The sequence below is a fragment of the Cherax quadricarinatus genome, chromosome 81 (assembly GCF_038502225.1).
Source record: "Cherax quadricarinatus isolate ZL_2023a chromosome 81, ASM3850222v1, whole genome shotgun sequence".
Classification (NCBI taxonomy): domain Eukaryota; kingdom Metazoa; phylum Arthropoda; class Malacostraca; order Decapoda; family Parastacidae; genus Cherax; species Cherax quadricarinatus.
Genome location: NC_091372.1, coordinates 1,341,822 through 1,365,087, shown reverse-complemented (window position 1 = coordinate 1,365,087; position 23,266 = coordinate 1,341,822). Strand labels below are relative to the sequence as shown.

The 23,266-nt window shown below is 38.0% G+C and overlaps 1 protein-coding gene across 1 annotated transcript in view; it reads left to right on the top strand.

Moving 5' to 3' along the window:
• pkaap (A-kinase anchoring protein pkaap) overlaps positions 1 to 23,266 on the top strand; it is a 71,973-nt gene that overhangs the window by 28,804 nt on the left and 19,903 nt on the right. Inside the window, exons 2-4 of the mRNA XM_053792720.1 lie at positions 260 to 457; positions 7,548 to 8,400; positions 12,336 to 12,459. Of these exons, the coding sequence (XP_053648695.1) occupies positions 260 to 457; positions 7,548 to 8,400; positions 12,336 to 12,459 (1,175 nt within the window). The remainder of the gene's footprint in view (positions 1 to 259; positions 458 to 7,547; positions 8,401 to 12,335; positions 12,460 to 23,266) is intronic.

The following is a 23,266-nucleotide window of genomic DNA, read 5'->3' as shown; positions in this document are numbered from 1 at the left end:
TACTGAAGAAATCAAGACATTGGTGATAATGTGAATATATCTTCTGATTCACATCAGATCTTCAACACAAATACATGTATTTAACTACTTGAGAAACTTATGCCACACTCTGTACTGTCTTTTCTCATGCATTGATATAGAAGGAGCTGTGGTTATGCAATACAAGGGTACCTTTTAGGGATCACACAGCGACTGAAATACATATTTTTTTTTTCCATTTGAGGTTGATCTTCACTAGATTTTTATTGAATTGTTACAGGTGGGGGAGGCAGTGGAGGAGGGAGTCCCAATCATGTGAGCTATGCCAGGAGAGGTCTCCCACCACAGGCTGGTCAACAAGGTGCCCAGTATGCATCCCAGGATGCAGGTGCTCCTGTCATGAATTCCACCCAGATCATTCGGACAGCACCGTACACCATCACTCAAGCTGATGAGCAATGTTTTATGTGTGATGTTGGTGAGTGGATTTATGTCATCTCTATATGTGACAAACATTGTTTTGTGTGTGATGTTGGTGAGTGGATTATGTCATCTCTATATGTGACAAACATTGTTTTGTGTGTGATGTTGGTGAGTGGATTATGTCATCTCTATATGTGACAAACAGTGTTTTATGTGTGATGTTGGTGAGTGGATTTATGTCATCTCTATATGTGATGAAGTGTGAAAGAAAAATATTTAAATTTTAAAGAATAAAGAATAAAAGAATAAAGATTTTATTTCTTTGCAAAGGGTGCAATGTATAATTACAATTTTGATTTGTTAAGTACAAAGAAAGCCACTATCATGCCGGAACACTTCGGGCAGACTGATCCTAGTACATAATAACTACTTATGTCTAGACAAGATGAGAGTGGTTAACCTTTTAATAAATCTTTATTTTATCTTAATACTAATGTGAGGTAAAGGTGGAGGTTTATGAAAATAATTATCTTGAAGCTGCACTTAACCCCTTGACTGTCGCAACCCCCAATCCTGAGGTGTCTCCTGGTGTCGCAAAGTTTAAAAAAAAAATTACTTTTTCTTATGAAATAATAGAGAATCTTTTCCCGATTGTAATGATACCAAAAAAAACGAAATTTGATGGAAAACTGACGGAATTATGCTCTCGCGAAGTTAGCGACCTCGGCGATATTTACAAATCGGCGATTTCGCCCACTTTGAGCCCTATTTTCAGCTGATTCCGTTGTTCCTGTCGACCAAACTCATAGCTATTTCTTTAGAACTCTATTTTTTCTATCGATTGAGTACAAGAAACTGCCCATTTACCGATTTCAACTACCCAATAATGTGGTCAGAAATTTTCAATTTGGCCAATTTCACGAAAATTAAAAAATATGACAATTTCAAAATAAGGTCCAGAATGAACAATGCAGACATTCCTGGCTCTAAAATAACATATTCTTTGTTCATCAGTCATGTCTCCAGGCCCCTCTGATATTACTCTTGCTTTCTATTTTGAATTTTTATTCAAACAAAAAATAGAAGACTTACTATTATGCAGACTACTGCAATACTGTAATTATTGTATAAATAACATCAACCCATTCATGACTGCATATTAGAATGGCTAGTTGGACATTTATTGGACAATGGCATCATTTGTTTACTTCTGAACATTGGCAAAAATCAAACATTTCCCCTACTTTGAGCTCCATTTTTAGGTTCTTTTTATAGTAAAATCAATCAAAATCACCTCTATTTCTATAATATGTTTTCCATTCTATCAAATGAGACCAAGAAAACGAGAATACAAACATAAATACTATATGAAAATAGACCACAAAGTCGGCATTTTAATTAAAAAAAACGGTCGGAGTTTTTTTTTTCTCATGCACTGCGTGCTCCAGGATTTTTTTTATGTGGTGCACACTGACCACACAGACCCATTCTCTCACATGTGGGCCTACCAGCTTTCTCCTGCTTGATTTGAAGCCGCTAGAATTTATGAGTATATATTTATTTATTTATTTATTTATTTATTATAAATTTGTGCACACATACAGAGGTACAAAAAAATACAGATAAGAGCAGTATGCCAAAGCCACTTATACTATGCATAGCATTACGGGCTGGCTTAAAATTAACTTAAGATTAATTAAGCAATGATGAAGTCAGTGATAAAACATTAATGTAAACAGATTACTATAAAGCACAAGTGAGTATTACAAAGACAGGTCATATGAAGGATTCTGTTAGGTAGTGTATTTAAAAAATAATAAAGTTAGATTGGGTTTTAGGTTTAACATTTATGTGATATAATTGTGAGAAACATTTAAGATATACAATTTATAAGGTTCAGTTATTCAGTATTTATTTGGTTTTGGGTGAGTAAGTGATCTTTGAGTAGAGACTTGAATTTATAAACAGGAAGTGTTTCTTTTATATTTACAGGTAATGAATTCCAGATTTTAGGGCCTTTTATGTGCATTGAGTTTTTGCATAGTGTGAGATGAACACGAGGAACATCAAAGAGTGATCTGTGCCTTGTGTTATGGTCATGTGTTCTGTTGAGGTTGGCAAGGAGATGTTTGAGGGGAGGGTTAATATCAGAGTTAAGTGTTCTATGTATGTAATAGGTGCAGTAATAAGTATGGATGTTTTGTATGGTGAGTAGGTTTAGTGTATTGAATATTGGTGGAGTGTGCTGCCTGTAGTGAGAATTTGTTATCATTCTAACTGCAGCCTTTTGTTGGGTAATTAGTGGTCTGAGATGGTTAACTGTTGTTGAGCCCCATGCACAAATTCCATAGGTGAGATAGGGGTAAATAAGAGAGTGATATAGGGCCAGGAGGGCTGACTGTGGAACATAGTACCGTATCTTCGATAGTATGCCTACAGTCTTGGAAATTTTCTTAGAAATTTGTTGTATATGTGTATGAAATTTGAGTCTATTATCAAGGTGGATTCCTAAGAATTTTCCCTCTGTTAGCTTTGTGATAGGTGATCCGTTTATCATTATGTTAAGAGGGACATCTGTAGCTCTGTTTCCAAACTGAATGAAGTAGGTTTTGTCAATGTTTAGTGTAAGTTTGTTAGTCCTCATCCAGGTAGATATTTTCTGTAATTCGGTATTTACAGTATTGGCTAGTGTGACTGGGCTCGGGTGAGAGAAGACGTATGTAGTGTCATCTGCAAATAGTGTGGGTTTGAGTAATTGCGAAGCATTTGGAAGGTCATTTATGTATAGGAGAAAGAGAAGAGGGCCAAGGACACTTCCCTGTGGGACACCAACTGTAATTGGTTGCGCAGAAGAGTTTGCCCCATTTGCGTACACATATTGGCTTCTGTTGCTGAGGTATGACTTGAGGTAATTGAGGGAGTGCCCTCTTATACCATAGTGTGACAATTTTACGTGGAGCAAGTCATGGTCAACTGTATCAAAAGCTTTACGTAAGTCAATGAAGATCCCCAGTGGGACTTCTTTTTTCTCTATTGCAGTGTATATATGTTCTAGCATGTGTATAATAGCATCATTAGTATTTTTATTAGGCCTGAATCCAAATTGGCAGGGGTTGAGTATGTTCTGGGAGATAAGGTAGGAGTAGATTCGTTTATGAATTAGTTTTTCAAAGATTTTTGAGAGAGGGTGTAAGTTGGATATTGGCCTATAGTTATTCAACTCTGTTTGGTCTCCTCCTTTGTGGATCGGGGTGACCCTTGCTATTTTGAGTACTGTAGGGAAGGTGGAGGATTCAATGGATTTGTTAAAGAGTGTTGCAATGATTGGAGATAGCACTTGTGACACTTTTTTATATATAAAGGGTGGTAAGGTACTTAAATCTCCTGCCTTGTTTTTTAGTGCATTGATAATAAGGGAGACTTCGTATGGGTTAGTCGGAGCTAGGAACAGTGTGTTCGGGTAGTTGCCGGTGAGGTAGTTATTTGGTGGGGTATCTGAGCTTGGGATTTTATGGGCAAGGTTTTGTCCTATAGTGGAGAAGAAATCATTGAGTCTGTTTGCTGTTTCTGTTGGTGGGAGTTGGGGTTCATCTGATTTTGCTAATTTTATTTCGCTATTTCGTGATATCTTTTTTGTTCCCAGAATTTCAGATAGTGTTTTCCAGGTCTTTTTTATATCACCTCGTAAGTTGGATAATCTGTTCTCATAATACAATTTTTTTGCCCTTCTTATCAGGCTGGTTAGGATTGACGAGTAACGTTTTGTTTGGTCTCTGGTTATGTGACCCATTCTGTACTGTTTTTCATATTGGTGTTTTGTATTTATGGATTTGAGAATGCTGGGTGTTAGCCAGGGACTGTTCAGTCTCTTTGCTGTCATCTGTTTAGTTTTTTTAGGGCAGTGCTTGTTATAGAGGTATTGGGTCTTTTTTAGAAAATTATTAATACATTCGTCAATATCTGTATAGATTTCTAGCTCAGTGTGCCAATCAATGTTTGCTAATGCTGTTGCGAAGTTATTAATGGCTGCCTCATTGTGAAGTCTGAAGGTGACTTTAGTAGTGTCTTGGGGTAGTTTACCAAGAGTTGTTATGAGGAAAGTAGGGTAGTGGTCTGTGGTATTATCTGTAATTATGCCTGATTTTAAAGGGGATATGGTGTTGGTCCAGATGTGGTCAAGTAGGGAAACACTAGTCTCTGTAACTCTTGTAGGTTTTGTTACTGTTGGTAGTAACATACAGTTACTCATTGTGTTTGTGAATTCAGTAACGTGTGGGTCCTGGTCTTGCAGGAGATTTATATTGAAGTCACCTGAGAGTAGTAAGTGATCTTTGTTCATGCGTGCATCAGTTATCATACTTCCTAGATTTTGACTAAATTGGCTAATGTTTGACTGTGGAACTCTGTAGATGTTTATCAATGTGAGAGGTTTTTGTAGGTATTTGGATTTGAATTTAGCTATTATATATTCCCCATGTTCATCCCTTGTGCAAGTATTAGTGATACATTCTAGTTGGTCTGAGTAGTATATGGCTGTGCCACCCCCTTGTTGGTCTGGCCTACAGTTGTGTATGGCTGTGTAACCAGGAATGGCATAGACATCTGTACTATCAGGCTTTAGCCAGGTTTCAGTTAGTGTAATGATGGACATATTGGCATGTAAGGAATTTAGTAATGCTATGAGGTCATCGTAATGCTTGCTTAATGATCTGATATTGTAGTTAAAGATAGTTATGTTGTTGTTGGCACTGAGAAGTGCCTTTGATTGTTCTGCAGTGTAGTAATTACAGTAACTGTTTGATTCATTTAAGTCATTAAATAAGAGGTTGGTATCAGGATCAATGCTTGTAATCATAAGATTTGTAGTGAATCTATAGTTAGAATTAAGTATAAAACAAAGTAAATAGTCTTAAGCTAAAAAAAAGCACCTGAATTATTTAACAAATGTAAAATAATGAGCTAAGGGACTAATACAAATAAAGTGATGATCATATAATAGTGCTTGGGAATATGATAGTAGGTAGTACTATAAAGGTAATTTTTTAAAGTTATAATTATAGTTTAAAATTATAATAAAAAGGGACTAATATAGGTTGTGAATAAATGAGCTTTGGAATATAATGGCAAGATTGTGAGCTTATTCTACTTTAGCACCTGAGAATAGCACCTTGATTATTTTAACAGTTGTGGATATATAAACTAGGATAGTTATATAAAGCTAAAATAAAGGAGAAAATATAAAAGGGACTAAAATTAAGTAATGGTAAGCAAAGTTAAATGGACAGATGGTAGGAATTATAATATAAACTTATAATATGAAAATACAATTTGAAATGGTACTTGCAATTGCACTAGAGTCTGGTATGGGTTGTTGACAAGATCAAGGTTATAACTATAGATTTAAATTGACAAAATAAAATTCACAATTAAAGTACAAAAGAATAATAGTAAAAAATCACAATGGTAATGTCTTGGTTATAATATGATAGTAAGATGGTAGACAGGTACCCAGGTACACAGGTACAAAGGATAATACAAGGTTGGGGTTGAATATAAAAACTTGAAAATTTGGCAACAAAATGTTATGGGAAGTATAAAATAATGTTTAATGTACAAAAGTAAAATTGACTGGTAGTAAATATGGTGTTTAATAAAATTTTAGTAAGTAATAATGATTACAAAAAAGTGAAATAGTAATGTTTATTTCATTCAATATTGCACTGGTAGTTATACTTGAGGTTATATGGCAGTACAAGGTAATTAAGAGTAATCTAGGATAGTAAATGTGGTATTAAAACAGGTAAAGGTAATTAGTCAAGTAATGGTTATTAAATGTCAAAAATGTTAAGAGTAAATTGAAATTTTAGTAAAAATGATATTTATTAATTTTAGTAAGTAATATCAATTGTAGTATTTAAAAAAAATATGAGGTAGTAATATGGACAGAGAAAGTATCAATTCAGCTAATGTTCAAGCGAACAATAGTAAATAAGAAAATCACATAAGGTGATTTATGCTTACTAGTAAAATCACAAAATGAGGTAGTTGATTATTTAAATACTAAGAGATTGTACAATGAAATTTGAACAATAATGGAGCAAAACATACACTACACTACGTAGACTTTTAAGTTGGACACGGTACCTTGTAAGACGTATGTATACGGCCGCGACAGTCAAAGGGTTAATAAAAACAATATTACAATTAATGGTTCAAACAGTAATATTTCATGGATTGGCAGATGTTTTAATAGACTAGAGGTCATATATAATATTTGGAAGAGTTGCTTCAAACTGTTTAGAAGTTGTTTTGGTTGGTTTGGTTAGTATTGAAAGATGAGATGATTTTTAAGCATAGCCTTAAATTTGTATGTAGTCAGGAGATCCTGTACCTGTTCAGGTAGTGAATTCCAGATCTTCGGGCCCTTTATGTGCATTGTATTTTTTCATAGTGTGAGACTTGTGTGCATTTTAACCCTTTCGGGGTTTCAGCCATACTAGTATGGCTGAAAGTTTTCCATCAAATTTCATACTTTTGGTGTCATTATGATCGGGAAAAGATTCTATCTTTTCATAAAATTTTTTTTTTTTTTTTTTTAATTTTTGTCGGCCCTGAGAACAAGTCTCTGAGAGGGCCTGGCGACCCTCAAAGGGTTAAATAAAGAAACTTTAGGGGCAGATTGTATATCCATTATGAGGAACTCTTCTCAGAAGCTTTTTAAAATTAGTCAGCCCATTAATGTTCTGTATATTTTAAGTAAATCTAATCATAAAAACTGTAAGTGAGATTTTTTTTTTTTTAACAAGTTGGCCGTCTCCCACCGAGGCAGGGTGACCCAAAAAGAAAGAAAATCCCCAAAAAGAAAATATTTTCATCATCATTCAACACTTTCACCTCACTTATACATAATCACTGTTTTTTGCAGAGGTGCCCAGGACACAACAGTTTAGAAGCATATACGTATAAAGATACACAACATATCCCTCCAAACTGCCAATATCCCAAACCATTACTTAATAAGTCCTAAGTTTCCTCTCCTAGGTGCTGGTTATCTATGAATTATTTAGGTAGATATTTTATGCATTCATGTTTGTGTGTCATTTTTTTTTAAATTAGAAGGATCTAATTTTGGTCAACCTTTGCAGCTCAAGAAAGAGTAGACCCTCTTGTTGTTGAGTCACAGTTTGTGAAGACAATAGATGACATTCTCAACAGTCCCTCTACTCTACCATACTTCATGCAGTTTCTTCAAGGTTGGGGTGCTGATAAGTATGCGCGGTTTTGGCTGGATACCAACAACTTTAGAGCTGCTGCCATAACGCGTATTAGTAGCCAAGATTTTCAAAATACCTGTGATAAACCTACTTCCATGGTTGGTAATGTAGCTGATAAATTTAATGAAAAGAATTGTAATAAAACACCAGACAGAGATGAAGGAATATATTGTGAGAGTAATAGTCAAGTCTATAATACACAATCACCTGGAAAAGTTAGTTTGGGTTGCTTGAAAGACAACCGCCACTGCCAGAACAAAAATCTAATACTGCCAGATCTGGTAAGTGGCATTAAAAATGCGAGTGACGTTACTCCCCTTAACACTCCTGATGGAAGCTCTTCGAATGTGTTAACTTGTCAGGCTCGAACTTCTCACCAAGAACCAGTTAGTGTTAGAAAAAAAGAAAAGGCATACATCCAAAAAAAGAATATTGAAACCGAGTGCAGCAAGAGTGTGTTGCAAGACAGTAGTGTGGAGGAGAGGAGTAACTCTCGACCAAGTGCCTCAGTGTCCCACCAGGCTCACAAACTAAGACAAAGTATAGCAGATGATGCCATGAGAATTTTTAACAAGTATCTGGCCAAGGAGGCGGAATGTTCGGTGGGAGTGAGTGATGCCATTGTATATAACATTTTCAAAGCTATTTCTGTTGTACAGGAAGATATTGATGCCGATTGCTTTGTGCCAGCTCAGAAGATTGTCATCACTGCTTTGCAACAAGAGTAAGTTGTGATTACATTCACCATCTTTCTAACATTTAAACACTCATTACTTTTACAAACACATTCATTTTATATTACCTTTTCACATTAGTTCATGTAAGTAATGGAGGGATTTGGATGTATTTCTAGTAAATTGTAGACTGACCTTTTATAAAACCTTTTTACTCTTACGGCTTTTTGCCATAACTATTTTTATAAATATGAAAGTGAATCCAGACAGTTGTTATTCCTACTTATGAGCAAGTGTGAATGACCCTCTTGCATATCCAGAATTGCACTGCTTCACATCTCATCTCCTCACTTTCCTTGGGAATGAGTCAGGGCTCTCCAGTTAGTTAAGGATATGAGTTTCCCTGCTGGCTGGAGGCAATAACAACAGTTTCACATATAATGTGCACCTCCTTAATGGAGCCTTGGAGTACTGAAGGTTTAAACTACTATGGTGACATCATCCCTCTTGTAGGCCTACTTTTATTGGAAAATATTTCCGTTTTCTCTAACATACTCAAACATGAGCCTCACTTTCCACATAGTTTTTTTTAACGCATTAATTTTACATGCTAAGAGCTGTTATCCTACTTCAGCTCATTTCAAAGCTTAGCCCTGTTATACTCCAAGGTAAAATGGAGAAGAATCCCTCCTTCCTAAGCCATGCATGTCATAAATGGTGACTGAAATGCTGGGAGCAAGGGATTAGTAACCCCAATTCCTATATAAATTACTAATTGTTGAAATAATAAAGCCTTTATAAAGTGTTTTTATTTTTCGGGTCACCGTGCCTCGGTGGGAGACGGCCGGTGTGTTAAAGCTATGTTATATTAACCCTTTGACTGTTTTCGACGTATAAATACGTCTTACGAGCCAATGTTTCTGACGTATATATACTCAATAATTCTAGCGGCTTCAAATCAAGTGGGAGAAAGCTGGTAGGCCCACATGTGAGAGAATGGGTCTGTGTGGTCAGTGTGCACCACATAAAAAAAATCCTGCAGCACACATTGCTTAATGAGAAAAAAAAAACTCTGATCGTTTTTTTGGAATAAAACGCCGACTTTGAGGTGTATTTTCGTATAGTATTTATCGTTGTATTCGCGTTTTCATGGTCTTAGGTGATAAAATGGGAAACATATTACAGAAATAGAGATGATTTTCATTACTTTTACGATGAAAACGACCTTGAAACTGAGCTCAAAGTAGCGGAAATGTTCGATTTTTACCAATGTTCAAGAGTAAATAAATCACACCACACGTCCAATACACGTCAACTGGTGAGTCTAATATTCTTTCACTAGTGCACTGATATTATTTATACCATTTTTACAATAATGCAGTCGTCTGCATAACAGTAAATTTTGTATTTTTTTGTATGAATAAAAAATCAAAATAGAAAGCAATAATAATATAAGAGGGGCCTAGAGATGTGACTAATGAACAGAGCATATGTTATTTTAGTGCCACGAATGTCTACCTTGTTTATTCTGGACCCTATTTTGAAATTGGCATCTTTTTTATTTTGCGTGAAATTGGCCAAATTGCCAATTTCTGACCACCATATTGGGTAGTCCAAATTAGTAAATGGGAGGTTTCTTGTACTCAGCTGATAGATAAAATGGAGTTCTAAAGAAATAGCTATGAGTTTGGTCAACTGGATCAATGGAATTGGGTGAAAATTGGGCTCAAAGTCGGCGAAATCGCCGATACGCATATGTCGCCGAGACCGCTAACTTCGCGGGAGCATAATTCCACGAGTTTTCGACCAAATTTCGAACTTTTGGTGTCATTACCATCGGGAAAAGATTCTCTATCATTTCATAAGAAAAAATAATTTTTTTTTTTTCAAAAATTGAGCGACATAGAATGACAGTTTCAGAGAGGGGCCTGAAACAGTCAAAGGGTTAACCCTTTGACTGTTTCAGTCGTATATATACGTCTTACGAGCCACCATGTTTGACGCATATACGTATACTCATAAATTCTAGCAGCTTGAAATCAAGCAGGAGAAAGCTGGTAGGGCCACACGTGAGAGAATGGGTGTGTGGTCAGTGTGCACCATATAAAAAATCCTGCAGCACACAGTGCATAATGAGAAAAAACTGACCATTTTTTTAATTAAAAGGCGAACTTTGTGGTCTATTTTCATATAGTATTTATGGTTGTATTCTCGTTTTCTTGGTCTCATTTGATAGAATGGAAAGCATATTATAGAAATAGAGGTGATTTTGATTGATTTTACTATAAAAAGAACCTAGAAATGGAGCTCAAAGTAGGGGAAATGTTTGATTTTTGCCGATGTTCAAAAGTAAACAAATGATGTCATATTCCAATAAATGTCCAAATAGGCATTCTAATATGCAGTCATGAATGGGTTGACATTTTTTATACAATTATTACAGTATTGCAGTAGTCTGCATAACAGTAAATCTTCTATTTTTTGTTTGAATAAAAATTCAAAATAGAAAGCAAGAGTAATATCAGAGGGGCCTGGAGACATGGCTGATGAACAAAGAAAATGTTATTTTAGAGCCAGGAATATCTGCATTGTTCATTCTGGACCCTATTTTGAAATTGTCATATTTTTTAATTTTCGTGAAATTGGCCAAATTGCAAATTTCTGACCACATTATTGGGTAGTTGAAATCAGTAAATGGGCAGTTTCTTGTTCTCAGTCAATAGAAAAAATGAAGTTCTAAAGAAATAGCTATGAGTTTGGTTGACTGGAAAAATGAAATTAGCTGAAAATAGGACTCAAAGTGGGCGAAATCGCCGATTCGTAAATATTGCTGAGGTCGCTAACTTTGTGAGAGCATAATTCCGTCAGTTTTCCATCAGATATCGTTCTTTTGGTGTCATTACAATCTGGAAAAGATTCTCTATCATTTCATAAGAAAAAAATAATTTTTTTTTTAAGGGGGTTGGGGGGGTATTTTGCGACACCAGGAGACACCTCAGGATTTGGGGCTGCGACAGTCAAGGGATTAATGGTATACAAAGTCAGTAAGTGAATGATTAATACATTTGGGTAGCTTTGTAGTGGAGATGTTTCACCAGACAGTGGCTCTCTAAGTCCAGTACAGAGAATAATCACTCTTTGATGTTCCTCGTGTCCATCACACGCTATGCAAAAACTCAATGCACATAAAAGACCCTAAAATCTGGAATTCATTACCTGTGAATATAAAAGAAACACTGTCTGTTTATAAATTCAAGTCTCTTCTCAAAAATCACTTACTCACCCACAACTAAATAAATACTGAATAATTGTATCTCATAAATTGTATCTCATACATGTATCTCATTATTGTATCTCATAAATGTCAACCTGTGACCCAATCAAACTTTGTTACTATTTAACTTCATTACCTAACATAATACTCCATTCTAGTGATTACACAGCAACACAGTAAATGACCATATGACCTGTCTTTGTAATACTCATTTGTATTAAATTGTTATGTTTTACAATAATTTTTGTACCACTGAATATATCATTGCTTAGTTAATCTTAAGTTAATTTTAAGCCTGCCCATAATGCTCTGCATACAAGGTGCTTTGGCATGCTGCACTTTAAAAATTGTATTCCTTGTACTTCTCTGTATCATGTTCAAATTAATAAATAAATAAATAAATAAAAATAAAATACTGGAGATGGAAGATCATGTGAAGCAGCAGCTTGAGGGGAATTATTCCATCGGTCTTGTAGGAGTTGGTCAGTCCCAAACAACAACTATTGAGTCTGACAGACTAATCACCTCAAAGTACTACTTCATGCCTTCTTCCACTGTCTTCAATATTATTCTCTGGATTGGACTGATAAAGGCACTGGTTGATGAAATATCTTCACAGTAAAGATAGCCAAGTGTTGTACATGCACTTCTTTCACCAAAGATGTCACTTCTCACTTACTGGTAATTGCCATTTTTCTTTGTATTTTCAAGATTTTTACCAAAATTCCTGGCTAGCGATTACTACCTCAAACACCAAATTGACGTCCTCACCAGCGGGTCAGTGCGACTAGCAGATATTCTCTACAGTGACTCGGCCTTCCCCTATTTTATGGAGGTTTGTATTTATGATATCCAGGTAAGAGATTTACTTTTGAGAGGAATAAAATAGATATGTACTGAATGTTGGAGCAAGGAGAAGACTAGAGGCAGTGGAGATGTCATGTTTGAGATTAATGTGTGGTGTGAATATTATACAAGAATTTGAAGTGTTTAGTTGTCAAAGGTATAATTCAGAGGGATGAGAAGGAGCTGTTGAGGTGGTTTGGGCATTTAGAGAGGACGGAGAAAAATTGGACAACTAGTAATAGTAATAAAAATAACAATAATTTTTTTTTTCTGCTGTATATAGGTAATATAGTTTACATTATTTTTTATTAATACCTTTGAAGAGTTTCGAGAGTTTATCTACTCTCTGAGCCCGGCCATGGGCCAGGCTTGTCTGGTGCTTGCCTGGTCAACCAGGCTGTTGCTGCTGCAGGCCCGCTGTCCCACATATCCATCACAGCCTGGTTGATCTGGCACCTGGTAAAGATACTTGTCTAGTTTCCTTTTGAAGGCTTCTACACTTTTTCCAGCAGTGTTTCTGATATCTTCTGGGAAGATGTTGAAAAGTCTGGGGCCCCAGATGTTGATACAGTGTTCCCTTATTGTCCCCACTGCACCCCTGCTCCTCACTGGGTTTATTTTACACTTCCTCCCATATCTCTCACTCCAGTGTGTTGTTATGGCAGTGTGCAGATTTGGGACCAAGCCCTCGAGTACCTTCCAGGTATATATTATCATGTACCTCTCTCTCCTCCGCTCCAATGAGTACATGTTTAAGACTTGCAGGCGTTCCCAGTAGTTTAGGTGCTTTACTGGCTCAAGTGTGAGCCGTAAGTGTTCTCTGTATTTGTTCCAGCTCCGATAATTCTCCTGCCTTGAATGGGGCCGTCAGCACTGAGCAATATTCTAAGTGAGGGAGCACTAGCGATTTGAAGGGTGTCACCATCAGCATTATTTCCCTTGTGTTGAAAGTTCTCAATACCCACTCTGTCATCTTCCTGGCTGTCGTGATCTTTGTCTTGTCATGGTCTTTAAAAGAAAGGTCCGTTCCTAACGTTCTATTTGGTGACCCTCTTGAGTGTTGTATATAGTGCTCCTTTTGAGTTCTTCATTCTTTCCATACCTAAGCAGCTGCAACTTATCACCATTGAACGTCATGTTGTTCTCCACTGCCCACTGGAAAACCCTGTTTATGTCTTCCTATACTTTTTCAGTGTCCTCTACTGTACTGACTTTCATGCTTATTTTAATGTCATCTGCAAATGATGATACAAAAGTGTGCCGGGTGTTTTTGTCTATGTCTGCTATAAGGATAAGGAACAGCAAAGGTGCCAGGACAGTGCCTTGGGGTGCTGAGCTTTTGACCTCACTGATGATGGATCTTGCCCTGTTCACTACTACTTTTTGTGTTGTGTGTGCTAGGAAACTGAAAATCTATCTGCCTACATTCCCCGTAATGCCCATGGCCTTCATTTTGTGCGCTATCACTCCATGATCACATTTGTCAAACACCTTTGCAAAATCTGTGTAAATCACATCTGCGTTTTGGTCGTCTTCCAGTGCCTCCGTAATTCTGTCATAATGGTTCAGCAGCTGTGACAGGCATGATCGTCCTGCTCTAAAACCATGCTGGTTTGGGTTATGTTGGTTGTGCTGGTCCATGAAATTTGTAACCTGCCGTCTCATCACTCTTTCGAAGATTTTTATGATGTGAGAGGTTAGGGCTACTGGTCTGTAATTTTTAGCTAGTGCTCTACTACCTCCCTTATGCAAAGGAGCTATGTCTGCACTCTTTAAAGCCAAAGAATACATTGACCATTTCCCACCAAGGCAGGGTGGCCCAAAAAATAAAAACTTTCATCATTCACTCCATCACTGTCTTGCCAGAGGCATGCTTACACTACAATTGTAAAACTGCAACATTAACACCCCTCATTCAGAGTGCCAGCACTGGACTTCCCATCTCCAGGAATCAAGTCCGGCCTGCCAGTTTCCCTGAACCCCTTCATAAATGTTACCTTGCTTACACTCCAACAGTGCATCAAGTCCTAAAAACTATTTGTCTCTATTCACTCCTATCTAACACGCTCATGCGTGCTTGCTGGAGGTCCAAGCCCCTCACATACAAAACCTCTTTTACCCCCTCCCTCCAACATTTCCTTGGCCGACCCTTACCTAGCTTTCCCTCCACTACAGATCTATACACTCTAAGTCATTCTATTACATTCCATCCTCTCTGCATGTCCAAACCATCTCAGTAACCTCTCCTCAGCTCTCTGGATAATAGTTTTGGTAATCCTTCACCTCCTCCTAATCTCCAAACTGCAGATTCTGCATTGTATTCACACCACATTTTACTCTCAGACACGACATCTCCACTGCCTCCAGCCTTCTCCTTGTTGCAACATTCACAACCCATGCCTCATACCCACACAAGAGCATTGATATAACTATACTCTCATACATTCCCCTCTTTGTTTTCATGGATAAAGCTTTTTGTCTCCACAAACTCCTCAGTGCACCACTCACCTTTTTCTACCTCATCAATTCTATGATTTACTTCATCTTTCTTAGATCCATAAACTGATATGTCCACTCCCATATATCTAAATACAGTCACCTCCATACTCTCTCCCTCCAGTCTGATATCCAGTCTTCTGTTACCTATTTTTTTATCCTCATCGCCTTACTCTTTCCTATATTCACTTTTAACCTCCTCCTTTTACATACCCTACCAAACTCATCAACCAACCTCTGCAACTTCTCTTCAAAATCTCCCAAAAGCACAGTATCATCAGCAAAGAGCGACTGTGACAGCCCGCACTGCATTAGATTCTTTATCTTTTAACCCCACACCTCTTGCCAACACCCGAGCATTCACTTCTCTTACAACCCCATCTATACATATGTTGAAGAGCCATAGTGACATCACAAATCCCTGTCTAAGCCCTACTATTACTGGGAAATAATCCCCCTCTTGCCTGCATACTCTAACCTGAGTCTCACTATCTTCATCAACACTCTTCACTGCTTTCAGTAACCTACCTCCTATTCCATACATTTGCAACATCTGCCACATTGCCCCCCTATCCACCCTATCATATGCCTTTTCCAAATCTATAAATGCCACAGAAATCTTTTTACCCTTATCTAAATACTGTTCACCTATATGTTTCACTGCAAACACTTGATCTACACACCCCGTACCCTTCCTAAAGCCTCCTTGTTCCACTGCTATCCTACTCACCGTCTTACTCTTAATTCTTTCAATAATAACTCGACCATATGCTTTACCAGGTATACTCGACAGACTTTTTTCTTTTTTTCAATAAACCGGCCATATCCCACCAAGGCAGGGTGCCCCGAAAAGAAAAACGAAAGCTTCTCTTTTTAAATTTAGTAATTTATACAGGAGAAAGGGTTACTAGGCCCTTGATCCTGGCATTTTAGTTGCCTCTTACAGCATGCATGGCTTACGGAGGAATAATTCTGTTCCACTTCCCCATGGAAATAAGAGGAAATAAACAAGAACAAGAACTAGAAAGAAAATAGAAGAAAACCCAGAGGAGTGTGTATATATATGCTTGTACATGTATGTGTAGTGTGACCTAAGTGTAAGTAGAAGTAGCAAGACGTACCTGAAATCTTGCATGTTTATGAGACAGAAAAAAAGACCCCAGCAATCCTACCATCATGTAAAACAATTACCGGTTTCCGTTTTACACTCACTTGGCAGGACGGTAGTACTTCCCTGGGCGGTTGCTGTTTACCAACCTACTACCTACAACTCAACAGACTTATTCCCCTATAATTTTTACATACTCTTTTGTCCCCTTTGCCTTTATACAAAGGAACTATGCATGCTCTGCCAGTCCCTAGGTACCTTACCCTCTTCCATACATTTTTTTTTTTTCAACAAGTCGGCCGTCTCCCACCGAGGCAGGGTGACCCAAAAAAGAAAGAAAATCCCCAAAAAGAAAATACTTTCATCATCATTCAACACTTTCACCACACTCGCACATTATCACTGCTTTTGCAGAGGTGCTCAGAATACAACAGCTTAGAAGCATATACAGTACGTATAAAGATACACAACATATCCCTCCAAACTGCCAATATCCCAAACCCCTCCTTTAAAGTGCAGGCATTGTACTTCCCATTTCCAGGACTCAAGTCCGACTATATGAACATAACCGGTTTCCCTGAATCCCTTCACTAAATATTACCCTGCTCACACTCCAACAGATCGTCAGGTCCCAAGTATCATTCGCCTCCATTCACTCCTATCTAACACGCTCATGCACGCTTGCTGGAAGTCCAAGCCCCTCGCCCACAAAACCTCCTTTACCCCCTCTTTCCAACCCTTTCGAGGACGACCCCTACCCCTCCTTCCTTCCCCTATAGATTTATATGCTTTCCATGTCATTCTACTTTGATCCATTCTCTCTAAATGACCAAACCACCTCAACAACCCCTCTTCTGCCCTCTGACTAATGCTTTTATTAACTCCACACCTTCTAATTTCCACACTCCGAATTTTCTGCATAATATTTACGCCACACATTGCCCTTAGATAGGACATCTCCACTGCCTCCAACCGTCTCCTCGCTGCTGCATTTACCACCCAAGCTTCACATTCATATAAGAGTGTTGGTACTACTATACTTTCATACATTCCCTTCTTTGCCTCCATAGATAACGTTTTTTGACTCCACATATACCTCAACGCACCACTCACCTTTTTTCCCTCATCAATTCTATGATTAACCTCATCCTTCATAAATCCATCCGCCGACACGTCAACTCCCAAGTATCTGAAAACATTCACTTCTTCCATACTCCTCCTCCCCAATTTGGTATCCAATTTTTCTTTATCTAAATCATTTGATACCCTCATCACCTTACTCTTTTCTATGTTCACTTTCAACTTTCTACCTTTACACACATTCTCAAACTCATCCACTAACCTTTGCAATTTTTCTTTAGAATCTCCCATAAGCACAGTATCATCAGCAAAAAGTAACTGTGTCAATTCCCATTTTGAATTTGATTCCCCATAATTTAATCCCACCCCTCTCCCAAACACCCTAGCATTTACTTCTTTTACAACCCCATCTATAAATATATTAAACAACCATGGTGACATTACACATCCCTGTCTAAGACCTACTTTTACCGGGAAGTATTCTCCCTCTCTTCTACACACCCTAACCTGAGCCTCACTATCCTCATAAAAACTCTTTACAGCATTTAGTAACTTACCACCTATTCCATATACTTGCAACATCTGCCACATTGCTCCTCTATCCACTCTATCATATGCCTTTTCTAAATCCATAAATGCAATAAAAACTTCCCTACCTTTATCTAAATACTGTTCACATATATGCTTCAATGTAAACACTTGATCTACACATCCCCTACCCACTCTGAAGCCTCCCTGCTCATCCGCAATCCTACATTCTGTCTTACCTCTAATTCTTTCAATTATAACCCTTCCGTATACTTTTCCTGGTATACTCAGTAAACTTATTCCTCTATAATTTTTACAATCTCTTTTGTCCCCTTTCCCTTTATATAAAGGGACTATACATGCTCTCCGCCAATCCCTAGGTACCTTCCCCTCTTTCATACATTTATTAAACAAAAGTACCAACCACTCCAACACTATATCCCCCCTTGCTTTTAACATTTCTGTCATGATCCTATCAGTTCCAGCTGCTTTACCCCCTCTCATTCTATGTAATGCCTCATGTACCTCCACCACACTTACATTCTGCTCTTCTTCACTCCTAAAAGATGGTATACCTCCCTGGCCAGTGCATGAAATTACCGCCTCCCTTTCTTCCTCAACATTTAAAAGTTCCTCAAAATATTCTCGCCATCTACCTAATACCTCCCTCTCCCCATCTACTAATCCCCTACTCTGTTTTTAACTGACAAATCCATGCTTTCCCTAGGCTTTCTTAACTTGTTTAACTCACTCCAAAATTTTTTCTTATTTTCATTAAAATTTCTTGACAGTGCCTCTCCCACTCTTTCATCTGCTCTCCTTTTGCACTCTCTCAACCACTCTCTTCACCTTTCTTTTACTCTCCATATACTCTGCTCTTCTTATAACACTTCTGCTTTGTAAAAACTTCTCGTAAGCTACCTTTTTCTCTTTTATCACACTCTTTACTTCATCATTCCACCAATCACTCCTCTTTCCTCCTGCCCCCACCCTCCTATAACCACAAACTTCTGCCCCACATTCTAATACTGCATTTTTAAAATTATTCCAACCCTCTTCAACCCCCCCACTACTCATCTTTGCACTAGCCCACCTTTCTGCCAATAGTCGCTTATATCTCGCCCGAAACTTCCTCCTCCCTTAGTTTATACACTTTCACCTCCCTCTTACTTGTTGTTGCCACCTTCCTCTTTTCCCATCTACCTCTTACTCTAACTGTAGCTACAACTAAATAATGATCCAATATATCAGTTGCCCCTCTATAAACATGTACATCCTGGAGCCTACCCATCAACCTTTTACCCACCAATACATAATCTAACAAACTACCTTCATTATGTGCTACATCATACCTTGTATATTTATTTATCCTCTTTTTCATAAAATATGTATTACTTATTACCAAATTTCTTTCTACACATAGCTCAATTAAAGGCTCCCCATTTACATTTACCCCTGGCATCCCAAATTTACCTACTACTCCCTCTATAACATTTTTACCCACTTTAGCACTGAAATCCCCAACCACCATTACTCTCACACTTGATTCAAAACTCCCCACACATTCACTCAACATTTCCCAGAATCTCTCTCTCTCCTCTACACTTCTCTCTTCTCCAGGTGCATACACGCTTACTATAACCCACTTTTCACATCCAATCTTTATTTTACTCCACATAATCCTTGAATGTATACATTTGTAGTCCCTCTTTTCCTGCCATAGCTTATCCTTCAACTTTATTGCTACTCCTTCTTTAGCTCTAACTCTATTTGAAAATATATTAAATAAAAACACTAACCACTCCAAAACTATATCCCCACCTGCTTTTAACATTCCTATCTTTATCTTATCACTCCCAGCTGCTTTACCCCTTTCATTCTACCCGCTTCCCCCACACTCACAACTGGTTCTTCCTAACTCCTATAAGATGTTATTCCTCCTTGCCCTATACATGAAATCACAGCTTACATTTAGCAATCAACATTTAGCAATTCCTCAAAATATTCCCTCCATCTTCCCGATACCTCTAACTCTCCAGTTAATAACGCTGCTCTCCTATCTTTAACCCTTTGACTGTCGCAGGCCCCTTTCTGAAACTGTCATTCTATGTCGATAAATTTTTGGGGGAAAAAAAAATTTTTCTTATGAAATGATAGAGAATCTTTTCCCGATGGTAATGACACCAAAAGTATGAAATTTGGTCGAAAACTCACGGAATTAGGCTCCTGTGAAGTTAGCGGTCTCGGCGACATATACGTATCGGAGATTTCGCCTACTTTGAGCCCTGTTTTTAGCCAGCTCCGTTGTTCCAGTTGACCAAACTCATAGCTATTTCTTTAGAACTCCATTTTATCTATTAGTTGAGTACAAGAAACCGCCCATTTACTGATTTGAACTACCCAATAAAGTGGTCAGAAATTGGCAATTTGGCCAATTTCACACAAATTAAAAAAGATGCCAATTTCAAAATAGGGTCCAGAATAAACAATGTAGACATTCTTGGCACTAAAATAACATATCCTCTGTTCATTAGTCACGTCTCTAGGCCCCTCTTATATTACTATTGCTTTCTATTTTGATTTTTTATTCATACAAAAAATACAAAATTTACTGGTATGCAGACTACTGCATTATTGCAAAAATGGTATAAATAATATAAGTGCACTAGTGAAAGAATATTAGACTCCACAGTTGACGTGTATTGGACGTGGTGTGATTTGCTTACTCCTGAACATTGGTAAAAATCGAACATTTCCACTACTTTGAGCTCAATTTCAAGGTCGTTTTCATCGTGAAAGTAATCAAAATCATCTCGATTTCTGTAATATGTTTTCCATTTTATCACTTGAGACCATGAAAACGAGAATACAACGATAAATACTATACGAAAATACACCTCAAAGTCGGTGTTTTAATCCAAAAAAAACAGTTTTTTTTTTCTCATTATGCACTGCGTGCTGCAGGATTTTTTTTATGTGGTGCACACTGACCACGCAGACCCATTCTCTCACATGTGGGCCTACCAGCTTTCTCCCGCTTGATTTGAAGCCGCTAGAATTTTCACGTATTAATACGTCAGAAGCAGTGGCGCGTAAGACGTATACGTATATATGATGTAAACAGTCAAAGGGTTAACTAACATAGCCATTCGTTCCCTAGGCTTTCTCCACTTATTAATCTCACTCCAAAACTTTTTCTTATTTTCAACAAAATTTATTGATAACATCTCACTCACTCTCTCATTTGCTCTCTTTTTACTTTGCTTTACCACTCTCTTAGCCTCTCTTTTTCTCTCCATATACTCCTTCCTCCTTGCATCACTTTTACTTTGTAAAAACCTCTCATATAATAAAATAAAATTTTCCTAGGTAGTAAGTTGGTAGACAACAACCACCCAGGGAGGTACTACTGTCCTGCCAAGTGAGTGTAAAGCGAAAGCCTGTAATTGTTTTACATGATGGTAGGATTGCTGGTGTCTTTTTTCTGTCTTATAAACATGCAAGATTTCAGGCATGACTTGTTATTTCTACTTACACTTAGGTTACACTACACTTGCATGTACAGTCATACAAATATACACCCCTCTGGGGTTTCTTCTGTTTTCCTACTAGTTCTTGTTCTTATTTCCTCTTATCTGCATGGGGAAGTGGAACAGAATTCTTCCTTCATAAGCTATGCGTGTCGTAAGAGTCGACTAAAATGCCGGGAGCAAGGGGCTAGTAACCCCTTTTCCTGTATACATTCCTAAAGTTAAAAAGAGAAACTAGACATTGGAGGATTTATAAATTTGTTGTTGAAGTTAGGAAGAGTAGGATTTGTCTCAAGATGGGTTGGAGGGATTGGGGGGGGGGGTAAATGAGGCTTTGAGTTGAAGAGGCTTGAGCATCCAGCAGGCTTGTGAGAGTGTGCTAGATTGGAGAGAATGGAGACCAGTGGTTTTTACTAGACTAGCTATTGGAGTGTGAGCAAGGTAACATTTATGAAGGGATGCAGGGAAACTGGTTAGCCAGACCAAGTCCTGGAGGTGGGAAGGGTAGTGCCTACACTCTGAAGGAGAGGTGGAGATGTTGCAGTCAGTGGGTCATCTGAATTGTGTTGCTAGCACACCTCTGGCAAGACAGATATTGAATGAATGATGGTGAAAGGTTTTCTTCTTTTAGCTACACTTTTTTGGTAGGAGACAGGCAATGAGGTAAAAAAAAAAAAGGGATGTTTTGCTGCATCTTACATTGTACACGGTATTGCAAATGAAAGTTTTTTGAGGGATACGTAAGGATTTATTTAATTATTTTTATAAACTTTTTTTTTTTTTTAAGATCGTGTAAACAATATATGCCATATAACTTATTTGTTTATCCATTACACAGTTTCCCAGCAAACGCTAAGGTTGTATGTGTTGGGCAGCAACCTTTGCTATTCAATAGGTGCAACATTTATCACATTATAAGCAATGCTCTGTTTACAGTGTAGACAGTGTTTCACTCTAATTAAACTCTCAGTATAATGGACCTCCATACAACAATATAATGGATTTTTAAAATGATCTACCTACCTGGAGGTAGGCAAATTTTACTCAGTTATTTTTAATGTACAGTGGACCCCTGATTAAGTTATAATCAGATTAAGTAATGTTTATGCGTCAGAATATTGGCTCGGTTAAAGTCATTTGTCCTGAACATGTCCGCACGCCATGAGTGGCCTGGACACTCCATGTACAGCCAGTGTGCCATTGTTTACCAGCCAGTGAGGACGATTCCACGCGTACATGCGATACATTTTGTATTATTCCATTGTTTTTAGTGCTTGTAACTGCTAAATAAGTGACCATGGACCCAAAGAAAGCTTCTAGTGCCAGCCCTTTGGTAAAGAGGGTGAGAAACACTATAGAATTCAAGAAAAAGTTTGCAGAAAGATACGAAAGTGGTGGTGGTAGAGGGTGGTAGTGATGGTGGTACACCAGCCAGGGTATTTCCCTACACACTAGCCAGGGTACTTTCCCATACACCAGCCAGGGTACTTCCCCACACACCAGCCAGGGTACTTCCCCACACACCAGCCAGGGTACTTCCCCACACACCAGCCAGGGTACTTCCCCACACACCAGACAGGGTACTTCCTCACACACACGTGATTTGATTTGAGTGGGATTTTTGCATGAGTGAATAGATTTATCAAAGCTTATTGCTTGGGAAGCATTAAAAATTGGGTTGGACAAATACGATTGTGTTAGTGGGATGGTTCGTGAAGGACCTGCCTGGTATGGGCCAACAGGCCTGCTGCATTGTTCGTGCTTTCTTATGTGCAAACATTTATGGATGAACATCACCCTGACACAGCTGTTGCGGGCCATGCTGCCAACATCTACAATGACAATGTTGTGCCCCATTTTAGGGAAATCTGAAAGAGATGCCAGAAACAGAGCTCTCTGGGCAGATATATAGTGCCACATGTGTGCAGTGACTTTTAAGCTGGTCCTAGTGGAATTAAAAAACAAAGAAGGGAAGTAACCCCAGAAAAGGACTTGGTACCTGAAGTCTTTATGGAAGGGGATTCCCCTTCCAAACAATAGTACACCTCCAGCCT